The 18,889-nt window shown below is 48.9% G+C and overlaps 1 protein-coding gene across 1 annotated transcript in view; it reads right to left on the reverse strand.

The window, feature by feature from the left end:
* Window positions 1-18,889, reverse strand: part of KIF26B (kinesin family member 26B) — a gene marked incomplete at both ends in the record, with an annotated part of 499,315 nt that overhangs the window by 12,063 nt on the left and 468,363 nt on the right. Inside the window, 2 exons of the mRNA XM_079697984.1 lie at window positions 6,477-9,894; window positions 10,906-11,068. Of these exons, the coding sequence (XP_079554110.1) occupies window positions 6,477-9,894; window positions 10,906-11,068 (3,581 nt within the window). The remainder of the gene's footprint in view (window positions 1-6,476; window positions 9,895-10,905; window positions 11,069-18,889) is intronic.

Genomic DNA, 18,889 nt, shown 5'->3' on the forward strand with positions numbered 1-18,889 from the left:
GGGAGCCTTACTTGGGGTGTGATGGGGAAAGCTGAGGGCAGGGGCAGGGGAATGTGGTCACACCAGAGGAAATGGAGTTTAATGCTGTGAAGGAAGTTTCAGAGGGAGACATGGCGCCCTCACACTGCTGGAAAGGGCACAGGAAACAACGGTGCCCAAACGCCACGTCATCACTAGGAGAGAACTGACCACAGGGCCTTTGTCTGGGTCCCCACAGTAATATGACTTCTTGGATTTTCAGCATGCACCACCCTCTCCACCTCTCAAGCAGATGCTTCCAGCTTTCTGCTGAGCCTAATCCCTGTCAATGACCACTGACTTCCAGGTTGCTGGAAGGTCAGGGAAGTGTCTGCTGTAAGGAAGCTGCGGGGAGGCGCCTTAGTCGGGCAACAGTGGTGCGGGGCCCTGTCAGATGCAGCTGTCTGGTTTGGGATCACACGTCCTGATGCCAATGGGTCAGGATTCCTTTTTCTTCTCTATCACTCCCTGCTCATCAGCCCAGCACTCAGTCTGGACATGGAGACGTCAAGTGTGCAAAAAAAAAAAAAAAAAAAAAGCACTTAAGCTGATAAATGCCAATAGCTTTGCTGCATGAAATGGCCCCAATTTGACCGAAGCCCACCCTCTCCCCTCCCCATCCAGGCTTGGCTGCCACCTGCGTGCAGCAGGAGGGGCCTGTCACACCCCACTCTATCCTCCGCAGCACTGATGACCCCAGTGAGGAGTCTGATGTTGGGCCGGGCCTTCCATTTTTATCATCACTGAGTGCAGATAAAAGTGTCCACATTCGACATATATACACCACTATGTATAAAATGGATAACTAATGAGAACCTACTGTATAGCACAGGGAACTCTACTCAAAGCTCTGTGATGACCTAAATGGGCAGGAAATCTAAAAGAGAGAGGATATATGTATACGTATAGCTGATTCACTTTACTGGACAGCAGAAGCTAACACAACATTGTAAAGCAACTCTACTCCAAAAAAAATTGTTTTTTAAGTGTCCACACTGAGTCTGAAGATGCTGCTTCTTAGGTCAAATGTCTGGAAACATGGGCATTCTGAGCACCGAGGACTCACAACACTCCTCAGGGAACATGCTGATGTCCATCCCCACCGCCCACCCCTGAGAACCCGCCATCATCAGCTTTCCCTCCGTCACTCTCCATCTTCATTCCGACTCAGGGTACAGACACTAGAAAGACACTGAGTCAAAAAGCAGAAAGCACGAATGCCAGGAGGACCCACAGGCATCCGCGATGAGGAGGGGGGAGGGGAAAGATCAGCATGTGTGGATTTACTGGCCAGCAAGAGTCAGCTCCGTGGCCTCCCAGATGAATGAGGATGGGGCTGCACTGGTTGCTGGAAGCTTGAATTGAAGAGTGAACCCTTCCCAGGCTGGACAGGAGATGGGGAGGGGCCCGGCTGCAGAGCCCAGGCCCCTCACATGCTTGCTCTAGGCCTCTCAGCCCCGTACCTGCCTCCACCCACTCTCCACTCTAAGGGGCTTCCTCGGTGTCTTAGGGAGCCAATTACTTTTCTAGTAGTTCCCAACTTATAGTCAAAAAGGCTATCTCATTGGGAACCCTTTCGCATCTGTTTCTACGTAGAGTCTCTTAGAAACACTCTAGAAATCTTACAGCTGCCAAGAAGCTGCTTGCCTTATCCCCATTTTCATTAAGCCAGGAACCACTGTGTTTCCTGAATTCATTAAAATAAAATAAGATTGCACCTGAGAACCGACGAACCAAGGGGTACAGACAGAGTGAACCATGGTGCTCTAGGCCCTTTGGAGGAGTAACTGGTCACAGGTTTTGGTGCAGTGGATCTGCTAACTGAACCCGGCAACCCATCGGTCAGTAACGTTTACTCGGTACCCAGAGAAGGGAAGGCACAGTGTTTGGTGCTTAGAGTGGGAAAGAAAATAGATGATAGGCTTAATGTTTAAAACATGGGTCATCAGCAGGGCGAGATACGAGAAGTACATAGAAAAGAACTCAGCTAACTTGTAGGACCACACGGTCAGCCAGCCAACCAACCAATGCATCAATCAATGGTGTCCAACTGATTCATGGTAACCTGTACCAGCCCAGCACTGGGGACCCAACAGACTGAGTCAAGTGCCGAACAGGGCTCTCAGGAGCTCGTGCTCAGGCAGGTCAAGCCCTGGGTGCATCTCAGAACCGACATACTCCCTGGCTGGTTTCTCTCCTGGGCTTTCTGGATGCTGTGTCACACCACACCCGGGTCTGCTACAGTGGAAATGAACTTCACTCAGACCAAGGTGCTGATCTAATTTTCATATTTCCCCAGCCAGCCTGAGAGAGAAGGAAAAAAAAAAAAAAAGAGAGAGAAGCCAAGGGAGTAACACACCAGATTTGGGGTGAAGTGTCAGGAACATGAGGAAGAAGAGAGAGAGTGTCTGTGAGAGCCCACATGATACATGATACCAAAGAGCTATCAATCACTGAAAGGATGGGGCCTCAGGGGCAGCCAAGCTGATGCAACCATGCCATAAACTCCCCATCACCAATTGCCATCCTCTTAGCAACTGAATGCCCTCTGGACAGGGTGGACATTCGCTCCCCACCTGATCTGGCTGTCATCACTCTACTTCATGGCTAATGGTTACACGTATACATTTGTGTACCTACCACGGGGGAGCTGGCAAGCAACAGTGGAGGGGTTGATGAAAATCCATCTATAGAAAGCAACCCACAGCTTCTGTCACCTTATGACACTCTCAGCCAAGAACCTATAATGACTCCCCATTGCCAACTGCAGTAATTCTTATCATAGTTGCCAGATGTTCAAGGAATAACTTGATCTGGGCTTACATTTTCTGTCCATTATTACATCCATTAAGAATATCCCCCTTGTTGAGTTAATCCCACTCTTTATCCATAAACTATGCTCTTACTGCCTCAAGCTCGTGCTCCCATCACTGCCTCAGCCTACAATGCCCTTTACCCGCTTTGTCCCAGCATCCTTTAAGGCCTGGCCCAATCCCAATGTTTCCCTGTAGCCTTCTTCAATGTTCTGGGCCTTCTTTATCTAAATACTTCTTACCCTTAGCTCTCATGACCTCAGTCAGCACTAGGCAAGGCACCTGGGTTCAGGGTTCACTGGTCCCTGTTCCACAGTCTTCATCCTTGCTCGCCAGTGAGATTACACACTTCTCACAGTGGCCTTGTCTTCTACGCTGCCTGATCCTCCCCAACCACACTTGCAACTTCCATATCACCAAGCTCTAACTGCACAGAAAAGGCCTGAACAATATTGAACAACTTAAAAATAAATCCCTTCATCTGTTGATGGACACTTAGGTTGCTTCCATGTCCTGGCTATTGTAAATAGAGCTGCAATGAACATTGTGGTACATGACTCTTTTCGAATTATGGTTTTCTCAGGGTATATGCCCAGTAGTGGGATTGCTGGGTCATATGGTAGTTCTATTTTTAGCTTTTAAAGGAACCTCCATACTGTTCTCCATAGTGGCTGTACCAGTTTACATTCCCATAAACAGTGCAAGAGGTTTCCCTTTTCTCCACACCCTCTCCAGCATTTATTGTTTCTAGATTTTTTGATGATGGCCATCATTCTGACCGGTGTGAGATGATATCTTATTGTAGTTTTGATTTGCATTTCTCTAATGATTAGTGATGTCGAGCATCCTTTCATGTGTTTGTTAGCAATCTGTATATCTTCTTTGGAGAAATGCCTTTTTAGGTCTTCTGCCCATTTTTGGATTGGGTTGTTTGTTTTTTTGATACTGAGCTGCATGAGCTGCTTGTAAATTTTGGAGATTAATCCTTTGTCAGTTGCTTCATTTGCAAATATTTTCTCCCATTTTGAGGGTTCTCTTTTGGTCTTGTTTATGGTTTCCTTTGCTATGCAAAAGCTTTTAAGTTTCATTAGGTCCCATTTGTTTATTTTTGTTTTTATTTCCATTTCTCTAGGAGGTGGGTCAAAAAGGATTTTGCTGTGATTTATGTCATAGAGTGTTCTGCCTATGTTTTCCTCTAAGAGTTTGATAGTGTCTGGCCTTACATTTAGGTCTTTAATCCATCAAGAGATGAATGGATAAAGAAGATGTGGCACATATATACAATGGAATATTACTCAGCCATAAAAAGAAATGAAATTGAGTTATTTGTAGTGAGGTGGATGGACCTAGAGTCTGTCATACAGAGTGAAGTAAGTCAGAAAGAGAAAAAGAAATACCGTATGCTAACACATATATATGGAATCTAAGGGGAAAAAAAAGGTCATGAAGAACCTAGGGGCAAGACGGGAATAAAGACACAGACCTACTAGAGAATGGACTTGAGGATACGGGGAGGGGGAAGGGTAAGCCGGGACGAAGTTAGGGAGTGGCATGGACATATATACACTACCAAACGTAAAATAGATAGCTAGTGGGAAGCAGCCGCATAGCACAGGGAGATCAGCTCAGTGCTTTGTGACCACCTAGAGGGGTGGGATAAGGAGGGTGGGAGGGAGGGAGATGCAAGAGGGAGGAGGTATGGGAACATATGTATATGTATAACTGATTCACTTTGTTATAAAGCAGAAACTAACACACCATTGTAAAGCAATTATACTCCAATAAAAATGTTAAAAAAATAAAAATAAAATAAATAAAAATTTTAAAAAAGGAAAGGAAATAAAAAAATAAAAATAAATCCCACTGACTACGGATCGTCATATGGAAAGGAAGTCACATTACCACCAATATTCTTTATATTATTTGCACCAACTTCTACAACGTGAGCATCAGAGAGACCATGGTGGTTCTCTACCAACCCTTTCATTTTACTTTGACGTGAGAAAACTGAAGCCCAGAGAGTACAGTTATTCCCCAAAGGTCACACAGCCCAAGACCCCAAGTCTCCTGCTTTCTAGATCAATCATCCCACCGCACCAGGTCGAATTCTGAGCACTCTCCGCTGACATGGATCTCCAGGAATGGGACTGGAAAGGTGAACACTCGTGATGTTTGGTTGTTTCCACTGTTACTTGTACTACAAAGCACTAAAAAAAACTCAAGGTTCTCTCCCTGGCAGTATATTTCTAGTTCATTTTCACTAAGGAAATAACCAAAGCTTTAAAGCAACCTCCACTAACAGATAATTGCCTGTCTCCTCTGCAGTTCCAAATGTCTCTAGTAATTGTAAAATCATGCCATCGAGCTAGGAGTTTCCTTTGAGGAGTTTTATGGCTTCTCTTAAAGAAGTTGCTTTTGATTTATGCTGATCATGTCTGACAGCCAGCATTTTTCTTAATAATAATCATAAATAAGCGAGACAAGGTCACCCAGCCTGCAAGGAGCATATCTCCACTGCCATATCCATTATGGAGCCTGGGATCTACAGCAGCTGCTCACAGCAGTCCGATGCCCTCGGCACTCTCTATTAAATCCCATCTCTGGCACCCAGCCTGGTGCTTTGATTTTACACAAACAGCCTAACCTAACAAGGGACCCTCGAGAACTGCATTTACAAAAGGAGGTAGCAGCAAGCAAGGACACGTGTAGAGCCTGTGGTCCACTCTCCGAGTGGTTATTTTAGTTTTTCTTCCTCTTTACTCCAGTGTAACAGCCAAACCAAACAATACAAGTCAAAAAAAGAGTAAAGCTATTGTAAGAATAAATTGGATTGGTAGATTCAAGATGCTAAATTAGAGTAGGTAAAGCACCCTGTAACACTCAAACTCAAACTCATGTGAGCACATAGCAAACATCACACGATAATCTGGACTTTGAAGACCAAGACTGGGTAGATTGTAATAATAAGGTTTAACAACCGAGTACGGAGAAGGCCAGATTTTTTTTTTTTTTTTTTTTTTTTGTCAAAGGCTCTGGCTTAGGTAAACTTCTTTGCTATTTTTGGTAACTGCTATCAATACATCTGAATGCCCTTGACCCTGAAAATAGGACCCAACAGCTGTCATGTTATACTGAATGGACTTCTGTTCTCCACTTGTCTTATACCGGTGGTTCTGCTCCCAGGTCTGCTGCTGAGACTCAGGGCTGAGGGTCTGAAATAGAGCACCGTCAAAATAGATCAAAGCCTGACGCATACACCGCCTGGGAAATAAAGACATCGAAATTCTGACAGCCGCGATGACTCCTGCACATGCCGGGAGGCTAACCTCCTCGTCCTATTTCACGATCTGTTATGGGGTGGATGAATGGGGCGATCTACATCATAACGTCTAGAATTACATGACTGCATGGGTCCCTTGAGGTTGGTTTCTTTGATTTGAGGCAAACAAATGGCTTATGATGTGCATTGACCACAGTCCCTACATTTGGACCGGAACATTCCAGAGTCTGCACTTGCCTGTGGTGTGACAGTGAAGCCCTCCATGGCTCTGTCCCCAGCAGGTGACAGGCGGTTGGGGACAGGGACGCCCATCCCCGAGTCCTGGGGCCCTCCCTCCGCCCGTCGATGCCCGGGCCCGAGCCTACCTGAGTTGGCGCGCTTCTTCGGGGCTTTGAGGCTGCGGCAGCGCCCGCCCACGGAGCTGCTGTTCTCGCTCATGGAGTCCTGGGCGGACGACGCGCTGCCGGTGGCCTCGCTGTCGCGCATCATGCTCTCGTAGCCGCTGCTGCCGCCGCTGTGGTAGAAGAGCGCCGTCTTGCCCATGGCAGGCGGCAGCTCCCCGCTCAGCACGCTGCTGTTGTCGCTGCCGTGGCCACTGCTGCAGCGGTGGGGCCTGCGCGGCGGCGTGATCTTGCTGTAGGGCGAGGGCAGCGGGACGGCGGGTGGTGGGCGCTCGTCTGCGGCGGCCGCGCGCTCCTCCGCCTCGGGCCCCGCGCGCCCCGGCGGCCCCCGGGGCCCCGCGCCGCCCTGCAGCAGCTCCGAGATGCGCCCGTTCACCGCCCGCAACGGCAGCTTGGACGTCAGGCCCGAGCCCCGGCTCCGGCTCAGCGATTGGGTGGACCAGGACATGTGCTTCCCACCGGAGGGCGGGCCGGAGCCCTGGCCCACCGCCTGCGGCAGGGACTTGGTGGAGAAGCTCAGGGTCTTGGTGGTGGAGGTGGACAGGCTGCGGGCCTTGGGGCTGGCCAGGAGCAGCTTGCTCACGGCGGAGATCTTGGACTGGCTGGCCTTGGGCGAGGCCCCGGCCGACTGCGCGGGGCCGGGGTTGGTGGGCGAGGCTCCGGCGCTGCGGCCCGGGCTCCTCCCCGTGCGGGGCATGGTGCTGTCCTTCCCCGCGTGCAGCCTGGAGCTAACGGAGGACAGGCTCTCGGCCCTCTCCAACGAGAGGCATTCGTAGTGGCTGACTGTTGTCCTGCCAAGAGAGTTGGTCCTGCTGGCCAGCTGCTCCAGTTTGGCACCAAAGAGCTTGCTGCTGCTGCTGCTGCCAGCATCCTTCGTCTTGCCGCTGGGCTCGTCCGGGAAGCTGGCCGAGAAGGGCGCCGGTTGGTTCAAGGGGCTGCTGGAGTTGCTGCTGCAGGCGCTGTGCTGGGGGCTGGCCCGGTTCTTCTGGTCCAAGCTGGACTTTCGGACAGGGGGCAGCGGGGGAGTCCCTTTGGGCCGAGCCAGGACACAGTGCTTGGGTGACGCCACCTTCCTCTCCAGGGTGGCCTTGGAGGGCTGGGTGCTGGAAGCCGGGCCGATGCCGTTGGTCTCGGCAGGGCAGTGAGAGAAGAGGCTGTCCGGTTCCTCCTGCCTGCTGGCTTTCTGAAAAGCCCTGGGAAGGCTGCTCGACTTCAGGCTTTTGTTGAGATGCACAGGGCTCTGGGCAGCCACACTGGGCAGGGCCGTCTCACAGCCGTCCACAACCCTCCTGAAGTTGTCGGCCACGGGGGAGGCAGATACCTCACCACTGCTGCTGCTGAGCCCGTCACTGGAGCTGGCCTTCCTGTCCTGTTCCGCTTTGGCTTCAGGCTTTGGGGGGCCTGGGGCAGTCTCGTGCCTAATCCCTGCTTCGTGGGGATAGGCATTCTCTTTTTTAACCTCCTCTTCTCGTTTCAGCCAGGGGTCCTCAAATTTCATCTCTTTCTTTGCACCACTTTCCTTGCTCTCCTGAGACCGGGCTGCTTTGGGGACTGAGCTGACGGTGGCAAGGGACGCCTCGGGCTCTTGGACGTTCCGGGGGCTCATGGCGATGCAGGGGTAAACCGTAATGTTGGTCTTCATGGGGATGTACCCTTCGCAGTTGCTCAGGCTGGCCGTATTAGAGATGGTGACCATGGCTTTGCCCAGCGTGGATATCTTGCAGCCTTTGATGGGGGTTGCTTTGTTGAAGGAGTCGTCCCCCATTTCCGACAAGATGAGCAAATTGTCGGGGCCCGCCTTGGGCTTCTCTCGGCACACCACAGCCGTGTTCTGGATGCCGCTGACGAACTCCGAGGCCGGAGGATCTGCCATTGCTTCCCCGTGCCCGAAACACGTCTGGGCTATGAAACTGTGGCAGGGCGGCTCACTGTCACTGCCTGTGCTCATCTCACTCAGCCAGGAGCTGATGGAGGAACGCCTGCTCCCTGCCTCCCGGGCCTTCTCATCCAGGTTCAGTTTCGGGAGGGGCAAGAACTGCGTGATGCTGACCTCGGAGACAGGAGCCACGTTTGAGTAGCACTCCAGGTCCTCGCTGATGCTGCCAATGATGCTGACGGGCCTGGAGCCCGAGGCCAGGGCCTGCACCGAGCAGTCGCTGTTGAAGCTGATGATGCTGGTGGGGCGGCCGCCGCCCAGGACCCCGCTGATGGTCAGCTCCTCCACCAGCGTGAACACCAGCTCGTCTTCACCGTTCAGCTCCAGGGGCTGCTGCACTGTCACCATCGTGGTGCTCAGTATCTCCTTCTTGGCATCTGCAGAACTTGCTGCCTGATGTTCGGCGTCCACAGGGGTTTCTGGGAACCCTTCACTCCCAGTAGACATGGATTTCTTCAAAACCTGGGGGCTCATTCCGACCGGGGGGGTACGTACCTCGGGCTGCAGCAGGGACTCACTAGATACCATGCCCGCATCCTTGCTGAAGGTGGGCAGGGGGGCAGGAGAAGGCAGGACACCCTTCTGGGTGTAGACTTTGCACCTCTGGGAAGGAGAGCTAGCCGGCTTGTACTCTGAGGTCTTGGACAGGCTGGCGATACCCAGCCTGGGGGAGCCCATAGGCCTGGGCTTGCCTTCTACAAAGCCACAGGAGTTCAGGCTTTCCCGGCTGCTCTGGAGGCTGGGGCTCTGCACAAGCTGGGAAGAACCGTGCTGGCTGCTGCTGCCCGGGATGCTTCTGGGTGAGGCAGGGGTGGAGCTGTTGGTGAGCCATGCAGCAGGGACAGGGGAGTGATTCCCCTGCACCTTGGAGCCCGGGGGTTCACTGCCTTCTCTAGCTGTCAGCTGGCCATCTGACCCATCATCTTCCTTATCAGACTCACAGAGTGGGCTTGCCCCAGCTGCTTGGCTTAGCGGGACACTCTTGCTTGCCTGCTGTGCCCCAAACTGGGCCGGCAGCTCTTCGAAAGGGAACGTGCTGGACTCCTCGCTGCCATCAATGCAATCTAGCCTCTCCTGCAGCTCAGCGAACGTGTTGCACTTCAAGCAGTCCCTTTCCGATTTGCTGGCCGTGGCCTCTCCGGCCTCCATGGACCGGCTGTCACCCCTGGCCGCCTTCTGCAGGGCCGGCACGATAGGGACAAAATCTGGAGGCCCCTCGTTGTCGGTGAGCTCCTTGTCAGAGAGGGCCGTGCCATTTGGCCCAATGTAGATGACCGTGTCGCAGGACTGCTCGCTGCTGGAGGAGTAGTCGGGGTCGCTGGACAGGTGAGGGATCGGGAAGTCCGACTCCACGGCGGCCCTGGCGTGGAAGGGTCTCAGCTGGGTGGGCCTGCGCATTCTGCCTTCCTCACAGGAGCTCTCTCCCCCCGAGGAGCTCGATGTGTACTGTGAGTGAGAGGGGAACCATTAGTGTGGGCCACCTTCCAAGACAGCCCTCCCAGGGACCCTGACTTCGTGGGGCAACTGGTGGAGGCCACTGGCTCCATATAGGCCATCCAGACCCCAGTGGGCCTCCCTGCTTCTGGGCTGTTACCCGGGGTGTGCCAGGTAAGGCACCCAAGCTGTGCACGTCACGGCCTCATACTCGAAGGATAACCCCTGTGAGGCGCACTGGGGAAGCAGAGGCTGCTCATGAAATGGGGTGACCCACCCAGGTCCCATCTGACTGCCTAAGGACTGAGGAGGGGTCACCAGTTTGCACACCCAAACCATTTGTGACAACTTGTGCCACGGAACACTGGAAAGATGTGTTTTTGACCAAAAAAAAAGAAAGATACAAAAAGGAGGGGGAAAGCCCCCCACAAATCACCAGCTGGCTATGGCCCAGAGTGACCACAATCATGATTATTTTCTCAAACGTTCTTGTCACACCACCACTGTCCTGGCTTTGCCTCGGCCTGAGAAAACGAGCCCAGTGGTTTCTAGCTGACTCTGCATCAACCAGAAACCACTGAATTAACATGACAACACCCAGCAGTCTGAAAATGCCTCCTGGAAATGCAAGGGAAGTAGGGCCACCTGAACAAGGAGGGGTCAGTCAGTTGAAGGACCAAGGTAGGCAAGAGATAAACTATGAAGAGTTCCCGTCCCTCTCAACATTTTCAAAGTAGCAATCCATTTAAACTATCTAAAGTGGACCAAGTACTCCCTATTAGGGGTCCAGGCTGGATGACCGAGGAAAGCACCAGCTGTGCGGAGGGGAAGTGACTTCAGTATCAGCCAGAAGGTGTTCCTGCCCCAAGGTGGATGCTGAGCCAGGCCAGTGGCAGCCAGCCACGCTCACCATGCCCCTGGTGCTGGGGGATTAGAAATATTGATCTGGCTCTTTCTGACTCAGTTCCAGGCCAGGGCTGCGAAAGCTCCTTCAGCCACCTGCACCCCCTGCAAGCTCCTTACCTTCGTTTTCTTCTTCTTCATCCTCAACACTCTCGAGGCAATCTGGATGGTGGACAGGGTTTCGGCGTAGTTCCCGGCGGCGGCCGAGATGTGAGCGATCATGGTAGTGCGGCAGTTCACGTTCCCCAGGGACTCCCGCAGCAGCATGGTGAGCTTGCTTTCTCTGCCAACAAAGTGAATTAAGGCTGCATTAGCGGGCCATGCTTCACTTTGGCTGTCAAGGTAGGGCTTCAGGCCCCTACATGGCTTGTTTGTGGGCAGTGGGGTTTTTTTTTTCCCATTTTTTAAATGGCATACTAATTAACATCATCTTCTACACGAGGCTATTTGTAGTTGACAGCTGAGCAAATGCTTCCAACCCCAAGGATGGAATTCATGCAAAACACCTCCCCTGGCACCACCGTCCTGGCTGTGATGGGGTATTCCTGTGCATCTGTGTGTGTGCATATGACATTGCACACAATGAGACCTGGGAATAGAAATGAGATGAAGGGATGGAGAGAGAACAGCTCTGTGATCGGTGATTTGGCATGCTAGCTGCACACCCGGCCCTTCTTTGCAAGTTTCTGCACCAGGCAATCCCCATAACAAAGAGCACTTCCCCGGCCATGAACTTGTATTGAAGATCTATGAGTTTATAATACATACAAGGTTTCTTTTGCCAAGGAGTTGCACCCACTTTATTGCCATTGTCTCTTAACTCCTATCTGCACACAGTAGTGATGAAGGAAAATGTATTCATATTCCTGATTATTACTGGGGACACACAGACATAGGCCCGAGCACTCACTCAATCAGCAACAGAAAGCAGAACTTTCTAGAAGGGACTCCTCTGGGGACTCTGCAGGTGCTGCGTGGGGCCAGTGCCCTGAGGAGTGATAATGAGGCCCAAGAGTTTACAGATGGTGTTTCTAGGCTCTTTAAAAAGTGGTCTGGAGGAATGGCTCATGTTTTTCCATTCCTACACTTGTCCCAACATTCTTCCTGCCTTGCTTTTAAGAGGCTTCTGCTTACATCATCATCTTACCTGCTGCCAAATGTCACTTCATCTCTGGAGACTCCCCTGATCCCAAAGGCTGAGGGAGACTCTTTGCTTCCCATGCCCTGTGTTGAGTGTATTTTGCCAGATGAGAGGGGTTTGTCCTCACACCTGTGTCCGCATCAGACTCTTAGCCAGACATCCCCTCCTTTCCCCCCCACCCCGCCGACTCAGCTCTCTGGAGAGAGACTGTCCAGTTCAGGAGACTCAGTGTGACATGCAGGCCGCTGTCAGCAGAGATTAGACCTTGGAGACAGGAAACCACTTCACATGTGACCTGCATCAGGCCTTCAGGGAGGAAAGACTGGTGTAAGAGCAATAGTTTTCCCTTTCCGTCTGGGACCAATTAAGGTGTCAGTTCAGGGATACTGGGCTCACTATGGCTCAGTGCGAGGGCAATTTAAAAATATATCAGGGTTTCCCTTCAAGCAAAATAATCAGTGATAAAAGTGATGGAAGGAGAGTGCTATGGACTGAATGTTTATGTGTCCTCCAAATTCATGTGTTGAAACCTAACGCCCCATGTGATGGTATCTGGAAGTCGGACCTTTGGGAGGTGATTAGGTCATGAGGGTGGAGCCCACATGAGTAGAATTAGTGCCCTTATAAAAAAGACCCTGGATAGTTTCCTTGTCCCTTCTGCTATGTGAGGACACAGTGAGAAGACAGCTGCCTGTGAGCCAGGAAGCGGGCCCTCACCAGACACAAATCCGCTAGCACCTTTATCTTGGATTCCCAGCCTCCAGAACTGTGAGAAATAAATGACTGTTACCTAAGCCCCTCAGTCTATGGTATTCTGTTATAGCAGCCTGGACTGACTTGGACAGAAAGGTAAGTGGGGTGTGGAGGAAGAGACCTCCAGCCTTAGCTCCGGGCTCTAAACATTTAACTTCCTTCAAAATGTCTATCAGGAATATCATGGACACCACCAGAACTGATGACCAGATGGGGAAGTCAAGTCCCATTCCTGGCACACATTCTCAGCAGAGACACTGCACCTGCATGAGTTTAGGACTTTGTCTTCCATATGGGAAGTGGAAGATAGATTCCATTAGGGTTAAGTTGTGATCATATATGGTTAATTCTTATTATTCATGATAGTTATTTTTGTTAAGTCTCCATGAACACTGAATTAGTGAATGATGAGCCATGCTCCTAGGGGAAATACATGGTTTTAGGTTCCTGAGACCCTCTGGTCACAATATTTCATCAATGGATCAATACATAATCTTGTTTTATGTGCATATCTGTTTAAAGACACCTTAATTTCTATTTCTTATAAATAATGAATTATATGTACTTTCTATATAATAAAACACTAGCTGAGAAGGGTTGAACATTTCCCTGACCCTGGGTAACATGACCATAAATTTCTTGGGCTTTAAGCCTTATGGTATTGTCCACTATGCTTTTTTTAAAAAAAAAAACTGGTCATGTTGTGAATCCACAAATACAGCCTATTTCTACAGCTTCATTATGCACTTTAGACGTAATCTGAGTACTTTCTAGAGCAGTCTGATATACATCGGTGAATTTCCTCTTCCTTTATCTGGATGTGCCATATTGTTGATTCATTAACACTGAACTCACACCAACAGCACCATAATATGCCTGAATGAAACTTCTCTAACACATATATTTTCTCTGTAAGGTACATCACAGCCTTCTTGCACTAAAGAACACTAGACAGCACTGCAGCACTACACCTAGGGGCCTACTTTAAACAGTGAGATCACCAAAAAAAGCACAGAAATACTAAAAAAAAGTGTCACTAAATAGACTGCAAAAAGGACCCTTGTTTACATGAAGAGAGGTGAAACAAGAAGGCAGGGCTGTTGCCTTGTCCAGTTTCAGCTGGGAACATGTGCATTGGGTGGCTCAGAGTTTTTGCTACTAAGCATGTCTGCAAATTATGGTAAAAGTATGGATTTTGAACATAATTCACAACATGGAATCTGCAAATGATTCCAAGAACCGACTGTACTATGAAGTTCCTAATGATAAGTCTTGTTCATCAGTTGCACTCTGCTGAAGGCACACCCCACTTATTTCTCCATGTGACCCTGTAAAGTCTTTAGGAAACGATACCAAAGACAGAATAAACAGATATAGCATTGTTATATCAAACTGTTTGCCCTGTGTATTTCCACATGATTCCCCATTCATGAGTCAATCATAGGACAATTTTATTTTTTAAGTCCACATTGTTGGAAGAAGCCAGGGCATGTGTGTTGCTTGGCAACCAACATTTTAGCTCTCCTTTGGAAAGCCAGTAAAACTGCCAGCAAGACTGTTTCATGTGGGCCTCTCTAGACTCTAAAACATACCTTATGGGAGTGAAAGATGGTGGCTATAAAGCTTTGTTTTTTTCCACCTCTTCATGATCCTTTAACTTGGAACAAAGACAATTAAGTTGGGGAGGGAAGGTGAAAGAACAGACAGGGTACTAAAGGCTGCAAACTGTAGGTTTAACTCAGTGTCTTTGGGAGGAAACTAAAAAGGTTCAAAAGAGTTTCTAGGGCAGTAGTCAGCACAAACTCAGTTTGCACTCTGCATGCAGACTGAGGCTAGAGGAAGAGGAGAGCACAGGTGCAGAGCTGCGTGCCACTGAGCCTCAGGGCCGGGCTGGACAAGGATTTAGACTCAGGGGCCGTGTGGGAGAGATAGGTTGGGTGGGAGAGGAAAGCACTGGTGATGGAGCAGAGCTGACTGGGGTCTGGGAAGAACCATGCCGTTCTTTCAGGCAGCCATGTTCTATGCACACATATTCCCCCTCCCTCCCACCCCAACTGTACACACCTTTTAAAATGATTTTTGGAAAAATGTCTTACTTTTTAAAATAAGTCAACCTTTTATTAGACAGAGCAAGAGGACACCAAAAAATGGCATAATGAGTAAATTTTAATTAACAATATTAATTTTACAAGTGCATGAAAGAGAATGTAGTACTCTAGGACAGGGGCTGACAAACTAAGGCCTGTAGGCCAAATCTGGCCCACTGCCTGTATTTGTAAATAAAGTTTTATTGGGACACAGCCACACCAAGTTTTTAACATATTGTCTCTGGCTGCTTTCATGCTACAACAGCAGAGGTGAGTAGTTGTGACAGAGTCTATATGGCCCCTTAAAGCCACAAATATCTGCTATCTGGTCCCTTATAGAAAAAGTCCATTGACCCGTGCTGTAGAGTAATGACATAAGGTGGTTTCATTTTATACAGAGTGCCAAAGAGTTACCAACCAGAGCACAAAGGTGTGTCTTAATTTCCTTACTATTCAATAATCTTGTACTGATTTGATAGTTGTCTGTGTTGTCTTTCTTTCAGTTCAGATGTTTCAAGAAGGGAGAGCTTTTAAAGTCAGCAGCATGGAAAGAGGCAGAGGAAAATGCTGGCTTTAGAAATCACTTGACCATCAGGACACAGCTATCAGCAACTGCCCCAGTCATTTCCTATGTGATGCAGAGCCTGTCCTTCTCAAGGGGGCTGTGAGGTTGCTCACCCTCCTTCAACTTGTTAACTCGTGAATGTCCATAGTGGCTCACTCAAGAAGCATTTGGTGAGTTCCGACCATCAGGAAGCCACCCTGCAGACGCTGAGAATGTGCATGGCAGAGAGCCTAGAGGACCTCAAGAAGCCCGCTATCCAGTGAGGTAGACACATATGTAAACACACATACCATCCATTAAAGCTAATGATTAAAGAACAAATCTGAAACAGCACATGGTAAGGAAAGACCCTCAAGGCTGCGGGGTGTCTCCACCATCACTGTTAACTCCCTGATGGCTAGAGAACACCCAGACCTTGATGGTTATAGTGTGGTTCCGTCTCCTTGGCTGGGATTCTCCTACGTGGCAGGCATCCAGGGATGTATGAGCTTGAGGTCCCCAAAACACCCAACAGAATTCTAAATTCCTTTCTGAAAGGACAGTCTGGAATCTCTAGCTCCTTGTTCTCTGACCCTGAGAGCTGGGAAACTCTCTCAACTGGTAATCTGGTACCGAGCCACCAGTGAAATGATATGTCCAAAGTCACACATTGGCAATGTTGGCCAGGTAATTTCATAAGAAAAAAGCCATTCCTTTCATGAGAGCTGTTAAATATATTTCTTCCCCAGAAAGGAGGTGAAGAACTCTGGAAGTAGAAAGAAAGGCATCTACGGACCACGTTCTTTTGAAGGAGAAAAAAGTAGTGAGCTCTGAATCGCCAAGTTGGGCAACCCAATTACAGCACCATGGGATGGCTCTTCCTCAAGGCCTGCTTCTTGTGAGAGAGAACCATAAATGTCCACTTACAGACATGGGCCTGTTGTCAAAAATGTGCCTCCTTTAATGCAAAAACAATGAGGGCACAGAAGAAAGCAAGATGAGTTATGTTAATTCTTAATAAAGTGAAAGGAAAGGAGCTTAGTTAATCTAGAAAACTAATTAATCTCCAGAACAATTTGCAAGAGAAGGATTCCTGTGGGCAGCAGACGTATAAATCATAAACATACACACATGCGTCCACCCAGGCATACACACGAGCATGTTCTTCTTTAGAAAAGGGAGACAGGGCTTGTTTATTTTTAAGCAATGCACCATTGGCATTCAAGAATGGAAACCACACACACTGAATTCTTACAGGTGTCAGATATTCAGATCAAGATAACAACCAATGTTTACATGCCAAGAAAATGTTGGTGTCACTCACATTGTTAAGGATATGACCCTGGAACTACATTGCATTCTAGTACCTATCCCATTTTCTACCCGTAAACTGCCAGACTGTATTGTAGAGCCCCAGACAGAGAGCTTGAGATGCTGGGCAAGAGTTGCCAGGGATCGAGCCAGCTCTAAGAGTTCTGATCTCCCAGCCTTAGCCCCCAAACACCAGGCCCCTGCATCCACCCACTGATCACCAGGGGAGAGGAGAATGAAAAGGAAGAACAGAAAGGAAAAGAAGGACCAGAGCTAGGCTAAAATCATGAATTTGGCTTAGTTTTTCGCTACTCTACACCCTTTCCCCACTGACCCTGTCTCCTTCCATTCACATCCTATTGGTCTGTGAACATCCTCTTACACTATTGCCTGAAGGGTCACCATTGTCCTCTGGAGACCAGCCCAAGGTCTGGGGACAAGGGTCCCAAGACACCAGCATCTATGGCCCAGTGCTCCTGGCCAAGGTGGGCAAGATCAGTGCAGTTCTTTCTCTCTCATTAGAAAGAGCATTGTGCAGAGGGCAAACTGAGTCACCAGGCCCCCTGGGTGAGGGCAAACTCTCATGCCTCTGTCTGTCTTCTAGGTGCCAAGCAAGTATGTTTACTTGTGACACTATTGAGTTGTGACACTGAAATACATACATCCACAAGGGAAAAATCACTTCCCTTGCATTTATTTATTTGTAAGGGATTGGTGGTGCCCTGTTCATGATTGCTTCACAGACATTCACATGTTTGGGAGAAGACTTTACACGCCTTCTTGCCTGGGAAGCTGTCTGCTCTTCAGGAGTGGCCTTTTCTCAGCAATGTTCCCCTCAAGGATGCCAACATTTTAGGACATGAATTTTCTAGTTTCTGGTACTACAGAACAGCCCAAACCTTGGTACAGGCCAAGCTATCCTAATGGCATTTTCAAAAGGAGTTCATGAAGCTAAAGGGCTTTCTGCTCAGTTTCAGATATTACTCCATTTGTACTGCAAATGGCATAAGCAGGTCTGTGTTGTGGGATGCTGGGAAGGAGGGTGCGTAATCCTGGCAACCTTGATAGAGAAGCACGGTTCTCAGGTCTTCCAATGAGAGTGACTCTGGCTTGCAGAACAAAGTACTGGTGAAAATAGCTGCCTGTGTCTGGTGCGTGTGTTAGAAGTGTCTCTGCCAGCACTGGCATGCAGCAGCATGGGAGATGATGAGACTGCTCATCAGAGGACAGCTTAGAAGAGGACCCTGCAGAGAACCACCCACTGCCAGCCTAAGGATCAGCCTTTGTGACCTGACTGATATGCTACCTGGTATGAGTTCACGCTTTACCTAACCGAAGACCACCTGTTGGTGGAGGCCCTAAGAGTGGTCAAGGTTAACCTAGCTGTTCTCTCATGGAGCTCTTTAGTAAAGACTATAGAACCCTTAGCACAAACAGCACCATTTGGGGACACCTCTGATGTGGGGTAATACATGGGAGAGATGTGTTCTCCCCATGCCATCCTGTTTATTTAGGGCTGGCACCATGGTGGCTTGACAACTTTGGTGGCTGTACCCAATGAGAGGCAGGAGAGTGGTGATGGTGCCCAACAGGGGCCTCTATTCTAGGTGAAGCAGGAGTTGCCCCCAGCAGGACTACATGATGAGCATTCATGAGATCTCCCTAAGGCACATCGGAAAGGATCTGGATTGAAAGACAGTTTACATAAACTAGAGGGTTTAAACTGTAGGGATGGGTTGGGGCCAAGGAAATCTGAGTTATGACTTTACTCATTTACCCCTGTACCCACAGGAAGGTGAAATCTAAGGACATTTGGGCTACATGAATCCATTTGATCTTGGATATCAGTGTTCTGTTTATCTGAATAGATAAAATTCATATTAATTCAGCCCACTTCATGAGAAAGACCAGCTGTAAACAGGGAATAGACTCAGAATATTTCAAAAGAAGTTTATAATGTAACTTGAATTTATAGCTAACAGAAGGTTTCAAGTTAAAATCCTAACTAATCTGCTTTGATCTCACTTGAGATACATTTGCAATTATTGAAGTGGCTATAAAATATGGGTTCACTTATATACATTAAATGTGTTTCATGAAAACTTTCTTATATTATTCTTTTGCTTAAAAATTCATTCCTTCTTATCTAGAGCAATAAAAAATTTCCATCCTGGTCTAGTCGTTGATCACTCAATTACTAGAATGTTAATTACTCTTGGTATTCTAAATCTAAGTTCTGCTCAGGAAAACATACATTAATTTGAAGGC

This window comes from Hyperoodon ampullatus (assembly GCF_949752795.1).
Source record: "Hyperoodon ampullatus genome assembly, chromosome: 2".
In the NCBI taxonomy this organism is placed as follows: domain Eukaryota; kingdom Metazoa; phylum Chordata; class Mammalia; order Artiodactyla; family Ziphiidae; genus Hyperoodon; species Hyperoodon ampullatus.